We start from the raw sequence: 14,006 nt of genomic DNA on the forward strand, positions 1-14,006 counted from the left end.
GCCGCGGGTGGCTGCTGCAAGTCTGGGCCGCTAGCCCGGTCCGACCTCCGGCGCCCGGTGCCTGAGGCCCGGTAAAGTCGCCCGCCCCCCGCGCTGACCCCATTGTCCCTTTTCCCTCCCGGCACAGCCTGCTGCCCCGCCAGACCGGCGCCGACCCCTGGACCCCTCGGGGCTGTTCTGGACACACCAGCCACTCTGACCGCCCCCTCGGGCCTGGGCTCCCAGGGCTCCGGCCCCAACTCCAGCGGCGGGCTGCTCTCCGCGCCCCTCGCCCGCCCCGCCGGAGCGCGCCCGAAGCTCCGCCCGGAGCCCCGCCCCCAGGCCCCGCCCGCCGTTGCCCCGGGAACCGCGGATCCCGCAGCTGCAGGAGGCGCCCGGCCCAGCCAGCCCGGCAGCCCTCGCCGCCGCCGCCGCCGCGCCCCAGCCCGGCTCTGCTCTCGTGCCCACCCTGTCGGCCATGCAGCCCCGCCGCGCCCCGGCGCCCGGTGCGCAGCTGCTGCCCGCGTCCGTCCTGCTTCTCCTGCTGCTCGGCGCCGGGCCCCACGGCGGCTGCCTGGCCGGCCCGGTGCCCGCCGCGCCCCTGCCCGCGCCAGGGCCATGCGCCTCGCAGCCCTGCGGGAACGGGGGCGTGTGCACCCCGCGCCCCGCGCCTGGCCCGCAGTCCCCGGACTCAGCCGATGAGGCCGGCTACCGCTGCGCCTGCCCTGCCGGAGTCTTCGGCGCCAACTGCCAGGTGAGTGGACGCGGCGGGCGCGGGGCGCGGCGCCGGCCCGGGACCCGGGGCTTCTCCCCGCCCGCAGCTCCTCGCGGGGCTCCAGCCTCTCCCCTTTCGGGAAGGGAATGGATACGGCCTCTGGCCTGCGTGGATGCGGACCCCCTGTCCGACCTTGCAAGTGCCACTTGCCTGCCCACCCTGGTTCTCTGGCGCTGCCAGCACCGGGCTCTTGGGGCGCGCCGCTCCCGGGCCTGGCAGTCCCCCTAGCCCCGGTCCCGGCACGACCGCTGGCCACCGAGTGGCGCGCCCCTGCTGACCCGGGCCGAGACACGCTCCGCCGGAGCGCGGAATCGGTGCCAGGTGTGGCAGCGCGGAGGCCCCAGCTCCGAGCACCCCCGGCGAGGCGCTCCAGGCAGCCCCTGCGGCCGGTCCCGCGGAACCTGCGTGTGCCGAGGCTGTGCGGTGCGGGAGGCAGGTGATGGCGGGCTCCGCGCCAGGCGATCGGCCGCTTCCTTCCCTTCCTCCACTTTCTAGGGCTCTGACAAGGCAGCCCGAGGCCGAGAGGGCAGCTGCCTCCCCGCGGCCCGCCCTACCCTTTTTGAGCTCTTAGGAGGGGGTGTTAGAACTGTCGGAGGCTTTGGAAGGGACATTGCGCGTGGGGCGTGGTGTGTCGCCCTCCGGGCTGGGCACTCCTCGAGGCTCACGCTTGGGGACGCGGCCAGGGCGCCAGCAGGTCGCTGGGAAGCTTCGAGGAAGTGCGGGGCGCTTGGAGGGATGGGAGATGGCCAGCAGCCGCTGAGGATTTGGGATTTCCAAGAGAATTTGGCAGAAAATAATACATGAGGCTGGATTACAAGTGTGCTAAAGCTGGGTGAAACCTATTAGCACCAGCATTTTCAATAGGCGATTTGGTAGGCCTATGTGTGCAGGTAGAAAATCCCCAGGTGTCTATTTCAGGACGGGGGCGAATAGCGATCTTGTCTGAAGTGATAAAATTAAAAGTGAATGCGGGACATATTTGGAATCAAATGGTTTCTTTCTTACATTTGAAGTAGAGAGTTTCATATAAATTTGGTAAAATGCTCCAAGAGTTACTTTGAGAATGCTCAAATGTGCTCTTATTTCTTTCTGAGGGGGAAGAAAGGCCACGTATGATCTGATGCCATATGATGTCAATTTTTCTTTAAATAGAGAATTAAATGGGGTTGAGAAGCTTGACCTTGACAGCCAGAATTTTTTTGCTATTTCGTAGAATCTTTTTTTTTTCTGTAGTAGCAAATTATCACCGTGAATCTTGTCTTTTCAATGTTGTGCTCTTTTCTTTGTTAACTGGTTCCAAGAGCTTTAATTCCCCCAAAGGGCATGCCCACCACGATGACGGCGTGTGTGACATGACCATCTTTAGTCAATTTGGGACACGATGACTCTTCGGGGAGGTGCCTGTTGGAGCCATTCTATCCATTAGGACAAAATCTTGTTTGCTCATTTCCCTTGTTGATTGATGATTTATATTCCTTTTCCTGAAGAAATGAGTTGCCTGCATGGTTCCATCAAACTGCTCTTTTATTTATATGTCTGGATTCCATCCTTGAAATAAGTTGATTTGGACTCACAGTGTAGCAGGGAAAGACAGAAGAAGGTAGGTTAGAATGAACATCGGCTGAAGTAATTGGGAGGAAAGACGGAAGGGGAGGAATTTAACCTGAGCTTTTTTTTTTTTGTGACTCTAAAAATAGGTATTAGAAATCTTCAAGAAAGTGAAAGACCTCTTTAGTGCTTCCTGAGGATGACTGACAAAGAAACGTACATATTTTTTGTCCTAAGTAGTAGTTTGATGAATACAGTTCATTCAGAAAAGAATCATGAACTATATAATACATAAATACTGCAGACCCAAATGATTCAAGACAGATTCAAGACAGGTTTCCTGTATAGCTCGCCTTCCAGGATGCCTTAGCTGTGTGAATGCTACCCACCTGAGAAGCAACCGGACGTTCTGAGTTCCAAGTTGAAGAGACTGGAAGTAACTAGTTCTAACAGGAAAGCTTAGCAAATTGGGAACCTGATCTGGCTTGGTTACCCAGAAGAACTTAACTGAGATGATTCAGAGTTCTATAGCCTGTAGAAAATTGATTCCTGATAATTTTAATTTAATCTTTCATGATCTTACAGAAATACTTGGGAGTCTTATTTTCTATGGGGGTTAAAAGGCAACCCCAATAGATAAGATAAACAGAGGGAAAAAACCCCTACACATACTCCATTAGGTAAGAGAAATGGAGGTCAGCCACTGCAGACAGCGTGGCTGCTGAAACAGCCTAATGCCTACTAAACTGGCAGTGGAATTTTACCTGTATGTGAAGAGAATCCTTTAAACAGAGAGTGTTACCCCTCTGCCAACTACAAAGACAATAATGTTAGCAAAGGAAACTATCGAACCTAACTCTGAAGTTTTGTTTTGTTTTTTATTCCTTCCCTTCCCTTTGCTTCCTTAGAAAAATCTTATATCACTAATTAGGATTAAAATGGATTAAGGCTGTTTTCAGGTTTTCCCTAGTCAGCTGATGACTCTGGGCAAGACTGTGAGTCCAGGCAGTGCTTCTTGTGTCACCCAGTGACAGCAGCTCACAGGATCTGGGATTGTGTGGTGTGAAGAGAGGATGTGTGTGCTTGAAATGCAGTTTCCACAGTTGAATCTGCTGTGGCAGGTGATCTAAACTGACTGCATCTCAGTATGTTCATCTTGGAGGATGGGCTCTACCTCACAGGGCTTGAAATAGAGAGTCGGATTCCAGTTTTTGAGGTTTGACTGCTGATCGTTTTTAAGGCTCATCCTATCCTTTTGCCCTCCTGTCTCACATGTAGGCAACCTGTCAGGGAAGCCTGGGCGCTCCTTCCTTTGGTGCTGGTGGAGGTTCAAGACATATAAGCCCTTGCTGACCTGGCCCCACCTCTTACCTGCAGTAAACCTCCCAAGCCACTCTACCTTCCCTGCTCTCTCAGCCATTGTGGACCTACTGGGGAGCTGCTTGCTCTCCCCAGAAAGCCTCATTATGTGAGCAAGAAACCATTTCATGCCCTGTTGATGTGTGTGTGACATTTTCAGTCTTGGCTTACAAACCGGATTTTGAGTGGGTGACCATCTTGTCTTTGTGAGATATCCACAACAGGGCTGTGGGGAGGATTAAATTAGATGTTTCAAATCGCTGAGCACCTGTGGTGCATCCCTGACTATCATTTTTCTTTCCTTTTTAACTTCACACACATTACATAAACTCATCATCTAACTGTGAGGTAGGGAGAACAAGGATCATCATCTCCTTTTGTCAAATGTAGAAATTGAAGCTCATTTTGATTGCGTGACTAATCCAAGATCTAACATTTTGATAGCCCTGAAAACATAAAACACTTAAAATACATGTTTTCTAAGTCCTCTAACATGCTTATAAACACTAAGTCTTGAAAATTCAATGGATTATAAAAATGTGTATGAAATCTATCTTATAGAGACATAATGATGATGGTAGTGGTGGCTGCAAACTTATTTCTCAAGCATTTACCATGTGCCAGCATTGTTTCAGGGGATTGCTATACAGCTCAGTAACCCTCACAGTGCCCACTGAGCTGGGTGCTGTAACCATCCCCATTATATAGATACAGTCCAACAAAGTCAAATGACTGGCCTAAGGTCACATTGCTACCTGCTAGCAGGTAGCTGGCTTGATGAAGAAATATAGTCCAAAGAGTGCTGTGATGAAAGTCCAGCCCTGGCCTCGTCATTTTTAGCTATGTGACCTTAGGCAATAGCTATAATCTCTGTAGGTCTTAGTAAAAAGGGGTGGAAGTGATTTTTGAGTCCAGCTTGGCTCTAAAACACTGAGCTTGTATGGCTGTGCTCAGTTGGGTTAAAGGCCACAGGAATGACAAGGACACAGAAATTTTCCTTGTGCCACATACTAACCAGGACCTTCACTTCAAAGTTAAAATTCTGGGGTCTGGCTGAAGTTATTTTTACCACAATGATAAGCAAATGGACAGTAAATAGAAGAAATATAAATATTTTTGATGGGTCTGAAAAAATAGTCAACTTTTAAAAAAATTGAGGCTGATCTTCTTGCTGTTCTGGCCCATTTGGAGAAGCAGCCGGGATCAGAGACGGCAGCTGCCGGGCCAGTTTTTCTTTCCTGGTGAGTGGTACAGGAACTCCTCCCTTTTATTGGGCTCTCAGTCCATGAGAGGGATTATTTGAATTTGTAATATTTTGTTTGCAAAACTTTTACTTTAATGAAATAATTCTTTGCCAAATATCCATGCAATTAGACACCTGTTTGTTTATTCCTTAAGACTCTTATCTTTTGGGACTATAATGAAAATGTCTCAATTTCTGCACTTAAATAAAGAGGGGGTTTGTGTAGCTGCAGATTAATTTTACTCACTAAGCTGATTCTACAACCTGTTCCTCTGATTAAACACACGAACTTGAAACAGTGGCTCTGCTTCTGAGGAGTCCATTTTTGATTGACATGTGCTAATAAACAACAACAAAGAATTCTAGGTCTTTGCCCAGCACCAGTCTTCCCCAATGGACTTTTTGCATGCACACAGACACACAAACTTGCATTATGATATGTGCAAAATATCTAATATTAGCTGAAATGTCAAGAAACAGCTCATTGCTTCTTTTTCTGGCTTTTCTATTAATTTTTTGTGACCTTGGGAGAATAATTGAACATCTTGAACCTTAAAGTTCATATCTCTAAAATGGACTAATATGCTTGTCTTATTTTCTTAATAGAAAAAAATGCAATTCACAAATGGAAACATAGTAAGGCTTTTTCAGTAAGTATAAAGAATTATGGGAGCATGACATATAAAATGTTTATTTAAAAAGTAAACTATTAGACAAATACAAGGTACACTAAGAGATTATAAATTTCCCATACGAAAATATGATTACACCTACTTTTTTAGTGTCTGTGATTGTTTTCCTTCAATGAACAGACTCAGCTTTTTTCTCCCTACCAGGATGAGTTCTGTTGTAACATAAATATAAAGAAATAAAACATTCATTGTATTAACATTTTGATAAATGTGTAGTTCTTCTTATTCTGAGAAATAAATAATTTCTCAGAAAATCCTCAGTGACTTCAAGTTTTCCTTTGAAGAAAAAAGCTTGTTGAATTCTTGTATCATTTTTAATAAAGAAGGATATGGTTGTTTTTCTTGGTGTTGTAATGAAGTGACTTTTTGTTGGTGGTGGTGAGCTGGTGCCTTCTCAGGAAACATGACTCTGCTCAGCTTGGCCACCCAACAAAAATGCATTGTCTTTGGCTTGTTTACTTAAGCTTTTTATGTGACATGGTACCATCCCAAATGGTTTTGTATCTGCCCTCATTTCACGAGCATCAAACAGGAAAGAACAACCTAGTCTGCAGCCGAAGGGTGTTTGAGTCACACGCAGAATGTCTGAGTTGCAGGTCTGCATCTCCTTACCTTCGCCATAGGCAGCTAGCTGTGCTGGGAGCCGCTTAACCCAAAGGCAGGGGCTGCAGAATCTCACCCCCAAACAGAAAATCCAACAGCCCAGCCAAGTTTTGTGGACAGAATTTCTTTATATTTACCCCGTTTCCCCTTCACCTGCTGCTGGTGCGCTACCCTGGCTGCTTGAACAAGCAGGGGCGCCAGGGTCCTGTGGTCCCCTCATCCCCCAGACTCTGACCTAATAGTCTGGGGTGGTGCCTGTGCACTGGTAACTTTTAAATGCCCTCCAGGTGGTTCTACTGCGGGACCAGGGTTGAGAAGCCCCTGCTAGGCCCCCGTCATCTCCCCCCACAGCCTGCCCAACATGTAGCACGTGGCAGAGAAAGAGAAGGCAGCTGTGCGCGCGCTCTGGGGCATTCTCCCTGGAAGGGCGCCGAGCTTCGCAGGGCCCGGTGGTCCTGGCCCACACCCTCCCCAAACGGCAGGGGCCGTTTGCAGCCCAAGGTGGGCTGGACGTCTCCAGGAGGAGCCCGAGGGGCGGTGTGAGCTGACGTGGGAAGAGCCCAGGCACGGATTGGAACCCAGAGCTCAGAGCCCTTGGATAAGCACTTCACTTTCCTGTGGTTTGTTTTCACATCTGTAGAACTGGGATCTTCACGCAGACCTTGCAGGCTGTGGTGTCTTAGAAAAGTTTACAGCCCAGTGCCTGGCCCAGAGGAGATAATATAAAAGGCAGCTATTGTGCATACTCACAGTGGAATCTAATTTATTTCATTCTTTCCTTTACAAAAGTGGGGGGCCTAGAAAGCCCCTTCCCTTGGAGCACCCCCACATTTTTTTTCTATCTTACCTGGCTTCCAAAGAGACTGAAATCCCACCATTTCATTTCTTTGGTTGTGATGTATCAGATGCTAGAATAATAAGATCCTGGTGCTATTCCTCAGAGCTTTCACTTCTGTTAGCTGCTCCTCCTCCCTACCCGCCCTTACCAGGTGGGTGCCAAGGGCAATAGGAGAACAGTGCGAACTGAGTGTGCGCAGGCAGCCCAGCCTTTTCTGGAATCACTCATTGCTTTATTTGATCAGTAAACAGTCTTCAGTCGGCAGTCATGATGTGAGTTTTAGGGCTGTGTCTTCAAGAGGAGCCGCTTCTCTGAATCACCCTCCCCGCTCCCCAGGGTGAGTGAGGGCAGGCAGGACCGCAGGGCTGCACCCTCCAGGACGGCAGGGGCACCAGGCATCCTGACAGCCGCCAGGCGCCCACAGGGGCTGCACATAGGTGCCGCATAAACATTGCTCAGCAGATGACCGGCTTCAGTGGGATACAGCTGTGGGTGCCACGAGGGCACTGGGAGCTGTGAGTCAGGGAGGGGTGCTGTTTAGCAGGAGAAAAGCACGTGAAGACAGCTTTGGCCTGTTCGATAATTTCCCTAGTGCCAGGTCTGTTCTGGGGAGCACATGATACTCTCCCATAAATCCTTTGCAGTGACCTTGGCTTTTCAGTCTTGTAATGAAGCTTTTTTTCAAAATAGTTTTCTGATGACCTAATTCAGGGCCAGGTAAAGGACAGTCCACCTCCCCTCTCCCTGCCTCCCCCACAATTCCCCCAGCTAAGAATGGTTTTAACATTTTTAAATGATTGGGGGGAAAAAATCAAAATAAGGATAATATTTTGTGATGCATGAAAATTGAGAGATTAAGGTTTTCAATGTCCGTCAAGCAGGTTTTGTTGAACATGGCCACACCCATTGGTTAAGTCCTGACTCATTCTGAGCTCAGGAGTGGAGTTAGTTGTGATAGATGGTATGGCCCAAACAGCTGAATGTATTTATTATCTGGCCCTTGACAAAGGAAGAAATGTGCTGGATATTTCCATAAACGCAGGGAAGAGCTTACGGAGCCTATTTTCCCACTTGTATTTATTCGGCTTAGCTAAAGGCTAGGCTCTCCTGCTCCACCTGCCTCTTCTGGCCTCCCTCCCTTCTTCTTGAAGGGTGTCCCTTATGGAAAACTGGGTGCCACCCAGTGGAAGGACAGTCCCTAGGGTCTGCTCCTGGGCTGAGCACTGCGGGAGATACACGGACAGATAAACAGAGCCTGTTATCTTCAAATTGCTTACATCTCAAGAGCCATCCTAGGCAGACTAGCTTTTCATGGTACATCAGGCGTTGGCTTAATGTGTTCCAACACTGTCGGTGTGTCTGTTTCCAGGGAGTGTGTGCAGGAGGGAAAAGAGTTGCTGTCAGGCTTTGGAGCGTGAATTTAGAGGCTTTGAGTTATTGCAAGCTCAGTTATTACCAGCCTATTAGCTTTCTTAGCCCCAGTTCCTTAACCGTAAATAAGATGGTTGGAAGGGCTGACGGGAGTAGCTTGTTGGCCCCTGCCCAGAGTTGGCCTTGTATTCACACGAACTGCTGTTTTTATAGAAGTGGATCCAGTTCTCCACTTCTCGGGGTCACACAGCTCAGTGACAGAGCTGGGGATCTGGGCCCTGACGTTGTGCTCTGAGAAGTGCTCACATGACTGTTCTCCATTCGCCTCAAACTGCTCCGAGTTCAGGACTTCCAAAGTGAGTGCCCTGGGTGGATGGTAGTGGGAAATGGGGTAGCGCTCCAGTTCTGGTAGTCTTACCTTCTGTGGGGATGGTTCCGGCTTATGTAATGTTATGGGTTTTTTCTTAAAGAGAGAAAAGGTGTAAGTCTTCTGAAAGAGAGTGAGAATTTGAGAAATGAAATAAGTGTACTTGAAAGAAGGTGCTTGGAAAGAGAAACATGTCTGCTATCTTTTGCTAACAGTTCCTGAAAGCCGGCACGTCTTTTAGAATTTCAATGCTGGCACTTATCTGCTGCTTGTAGTTAATTTAAAGGAGCATTTGTAATTACTTTTGGGTTTCCAGGCAGATTGAGACTCCTTTATGGAAGACATTCTGTGTTGGAAGTAATCACAAAAGACAAAAAGGATCTAGTCTTTTCCATGGGAAATCAGCATCTATAGTAAATGGGCTGTTACCACCAGTGGAAGGACAGCCTAGTAAGGGTGATTGCCAGTTTTCCACAGCATTCAGGTTGGACTTCTGAAATATGTTATTTGAAGCAAAATCCCATGCTTAATTTTCAGGCAAAATGGAATATATTAGAATAGGAAAAGTGTTAAATATATCCTCAGTATTTTACCTTAGGAAGGGAAGACTTTATATAGGAACCCTGAAAAGAAACTGAAACCTCTAACTTCAAACTGACTTCCTCTATTGTTTCTTAGACAAAGAACTTTCAGATTTTTCTTTTATTAAGGTATAATTTACAAACAGTAAAATTCACCCTTTCATGCATTCCATTCTATAAGTTTTGATTTAAAGTTGTATAACATTAACTTATTTTTAATGTTGAGTAGTATTCCACTGTATGGATGTACCACAATTTATCTTTTCACCAATTGATGATATTTGGGTTCCTCTAGTTTTTGACAATTATGAATAAAGCCACCATAAACATTCATGTAGAGGTCTGTAAGTAGACATATGCTTTCATTTCTCTTGGGTAAATACCTAGGAGTGGTACTGCTGGGTCATATGGTAAGTGCAGGTTCAACTTCATAACAAGCTGCCAAACTGTCCTTCAGATGGCTATACCATTTTGCATTCCCATCAGTAATGACTGAGAGTTCCAATTGCTTGCATCTTTGTTAGTTCTTGATGTTGTTGATGATTTTGATTAGCTATTCTAACAGGTGTGTAGTGCTATTACACTGATTTTTATTTGCATTTTCATAATGATTAAAGATGTTGGACATTTTTGAATGTACTATTTGCCATCCACATCTCTTCTTTGATGAAGTATCTGTTCAAATGAGTTGTGCAAATTATTTCTATATTTTGGATATGAATCCTTTATTTGATATCTGATTTGCAAATATTTTCTCCCAGTCTGTGGCTTTTCATTTACTTAACAGTGTCTTTCAAAGGGTAGGCATTAAATATTGGTGAAGTCTAATTTATCAATTTTTTTCTTTTATGGTTTTTGTTTTTTGTATCCTAAGAATTCTTGGCCTAACCCAAGGTCACAAAAATTTCCTCTTAGAATCATATGGTTTTACCTTCTACGTTTAGGTCTCGGATCCATTTTGAGATATATGTATGTGGTGCAAAGTATGGGTAATTTTTACTCATTTTTAGCACATGGATATCCAGTTGTTCTAGAAACATTTATTTACAAACTGTCTTCACTGAATTATCTTGGTACCTTTGTTGGAAATCATTTGACCATAGTATGTGGGTCTGTTTCTAGACTCTGATCTATTCCATTGTCTTTATATATCTACCTTTTTGCCAATTCCACACTGTCTGATAACTGTAGTTTTATACTAAGTATTGAAATCAGGTTGTGTGAGTCCTTTAAATTTGTTCTCCCTGTCCCTCAAATATTGCACATTTGTTTTTCTGAAATTCAGTTTCAACTGGGAGTCCTACACTTTTAATTTGCTAAATCTGGCACCTTACCCCAAAGGCCTGACTAATCCTTGCTCCAATTTCCAGATTTTTTCTGGTGAGTTCATCAATAACACTTTCAATTTTTGTGAAATACTTAAATAAGCAAATTTTATTAATTTGCATTTAAAATATTAGCCCATAGTTTTACATCTACATGGGCCCTTTTAAGAGCAACTGTCAAAGCTGTGGTAGAGCATTAAAAACCTGTGAAAATACAGTGAAAAAGACCTATTGGTAAACATTTTTACCCTCTTTCTACCTTTTCTGCTAATATGTTTCTGCATTAATTTTTGTTTACACTGTAGTGTATAGCTTTGTATTTTCCTCTCTGTAGGTATAAACATATATGAAGCATATGTAAATACTCATGTATAAAAAGTAAATCATCCTATGCATACTGTTCAACTTTTTCCTTCACCTATTTTGAATATGTTACCATGTCTTAGAACAGAAAGAAAATTAGTTCTTTTTGCTGGCTGAATAGTGTTATGTTGTGTGAATATTTATACTTTCAGTCTTTATTGAAGCACATTGTTTCCATTTTAAATTATAAATAATGTTGCAATGACCATAGATTGTACACACACACACACACACACACACACATGTATGAATATGTATATATGTCAGTTACATACATTAAATATATTAAATTGCCATCCAAAAAGGCCGGATGATTTTGCATATTTCTTAAGAGCATATGAGAATGCCTGTTCAAGTCCATTTTTGCCAATACAGATATTACAGTTTATATTTTATTTTTGTATGAACTGATAAGTAAAACATGATATCTCATTAGTCCTCTTTGCATTTTAAAAATTATGAATGAGAGAGAACATTGCTTATGAATTGCCTGCTCTTATTTTTATGTAACTTTCTTTTGGGCTGCTCACTTTTTATCACTGGTTTGCAACAGCCCTTTGCTAATGAAAGAAATTAGCCCTTTATCCTTAGTGTTGAAAATACATTTTCCCCATTTATCATTTTTCTTCTGACTGCTTATGCTCACTGTCTTGCCCCTTAGAAGTTCATAATTTTTGGCTCTTATTTAGCCAAACTGATTAATGGAGTGGTTGATACATTTTAATTAGAGCACTAATGTTTGGTGTTAATCCTGTTCTGTACAATATTTTGAAAATTACCTGAGTTGAGCCAGGAGTTTGCTTTTGCAGGAATTCTATTTGGCCAAGATTTATATGAATAAGACTGATCGTACTGCTGCTTTAGAAAGCACAATTAAATACAGTCCAGTTTATTCCTATTTTAAGAAAAGTTGGCATAGATTTTCTAAATTATATTTAAATAATTGCAATTTATCTTGACTTTCTTTTTCAGGCTAGATCACTGCAGCCATTGTCTTCAGATTCATTTATTTATTTATTTTTAAGTATCAGCACATTTTTCCTTTAATAATTGCCATGGGTTCCTTAGTATTTTGCTAAAATCATTAAGTTAATTTTAAGGGCATTATTGGACAATAGAGTATGTCGTGAAAGTTATTGATGGTGTAATGGTCTGATTTCAAAAAGTGTTCTTCATCTAGGCTTGGGCAGAAAAAGACTCATTTTAATATTCAGCAAAATGCAAATTTCCCTTATGCTTTCATCCCCTTATTATATTTGGAGCACTTTCCCCCTTGAGAACAATCTTATTTCTCCTGACCAGGGGTTTTTGTGGTCCTCTGTCTTCATTTTTATTCTTTAAAATTGGCCATTGGCTTTTTCAGTAATGCAAAAGGGAATTCTTTTATTTCTGTAGAAAAGCCTCATAATGAGAGAAATAATAAGAGACAGAAATGGGACTAATATTAGCATTTCTATGAGGCCTAAAATAAACTCTCAGCTGGAGAGAAGTAAATTTAATATTATTACTTTTTTCAGAAAGGGAGGGCAGGACAGAATGTGGAGTGGGGACTTGGGGGATAGACTGAGTGAAAGGAAGTCACTCTTCTTTTTGTTTCCTAAGGAAAGAATATCGTTATCATTATGATCAGCCCTAATAGTGTAAAAAACTGATGCTAAAAATGATGCTGACACCTTTGTAAAAATCACAAATGGATTCTATGTGGTTTCCCTAGCTTCCCACCTTTAATGAACCCTTAGAAGAGGGTTTTTCCAAGCAGAGCCTGTGAGCTTTTAGAAGTCAAGAGCTGTTCTCTTCACCTAGATCCTTCTTATCTGACTGTGTCTGTGGCTCCCTGAAACACAGCCTCCTCAGTGAAGATGGGTTTTCTTTCTCAGGAAGGGGTCCTCATTCTTGTCAGGCTCACTAACAGACCTGCTGCCTTTGTCGGTCCTCCGAACGCAGGGCTGCTCGCCTCTTGACGTAAATTAACCAGAAACCTGGGAAGAATCACATCTTACTGGAGAGTTCTAGCCTTCTGTTCTTAAGGTTCTGACCACAGTGCCTTAGAAAGAAACTTTATGCACAGAAAGGAACGTCAATGGATGTTGTATGTGTTGCTGTAGATAGATAGTAATGTCTCTGACATGTCCCGTGGCTGCTCATAATCCCAAATGGCCTGTATCGTGTACCATCCCAGGGACACCCATGGAATCTGTGTTATCTTAAAAATTTCTTTTATTGAGGTGACTCCACATAATATAAAAGTAAGCATTTTAAGGTGAGCATTTCAGCCTTTAGTCATGTGGTGCGATCAATATTTCTACCTCGTTCAAAATATTTTTATCACTGCAAAGGAAATGCTGTGCCCATAAGCACTTACTCCCCATTTCTAACTCTCCCACCAGTCCCTGGCAACCACCAACACTATTCTATCTCTGGATTAAACTCTTGTCAATACTTCATATAAATGGAATCAAACAATATATGACCTTTTGTGTGTGGCTTCTGTCAGCATGTTTCTGAGATTCATCTGTGTTGTAGCATGTGTCAGTACTTCATTCCTTTTAATGGCTTTATAATATTCTAATATATATATATGATGTTTTGTTTCCCCATTCATCAGTTGATGGACACACTGGGGTTCCCACCCTTGGCTATTGTGGCTACTGCTGCTATGAACATGTCTGTACATGTAATGGTTTGAGTATCTTTTTCAATTCTTATGGGACTATGTCTAGGAATGGAATTGTTGGGTCATATGACAATTTCATATTTAACTTTTTGAGGAACTACCAAATGCTATTTTCATATGTGTCATCTTCTTACCCAAACTGAGGCCCAGGATCCTCCCGGGATGGTTACTTGTAGCCTCTCCTCACGTGCCAGACCAACATCTGTTTCCTGGAGTCCTTACTTGTGTACACAGCATTCCCCAAGTTCCATTCCCGGCCTGGTCTGTGGCCCCAGTTCCATGACACTC

The 14,006-nt window shown here is 44.2% G+C and overlaps 1 protein-coding gene across 1 annotated transcript in view; it reads left to right on the forward strand.

Moving 5' to 3' along the window:
• Window positions 1–342: 342 nt before the first annotated feature.
• Window positions 343–14,006, forward strand: part of DNER (delta/notch like EGF repeat containing) — a 267,700-nt gene continuing 254,036 nt past the window's right edge. Inside the window, exon 1 of the mRNA XM_036997832.2 lies at window positions 343–733. Within this exon, the coding sequence (XP_036853727.2) occupies window positions 458–733 (276 nt within the window). The 5' untranslated portion in view covers window positions 343–457. The remainder of the gene's footprint in view (window positions 734–14,006) is intronic.

This window comes from Manis javanica, chromosome 12, assembly GCF_040802235.1.
Source record: "Manis javanica isolate MJ-LG chromosome 12, MJ_LKY, whole genome shotgun sequence".
In the NCBI taxonomy this organism is placed as follows: domain Eukaryota; kingdom Metazoa; phylum Chordata; class Mammalia; order Pholidota; family Manidae; genus Manis; species Manis javanica.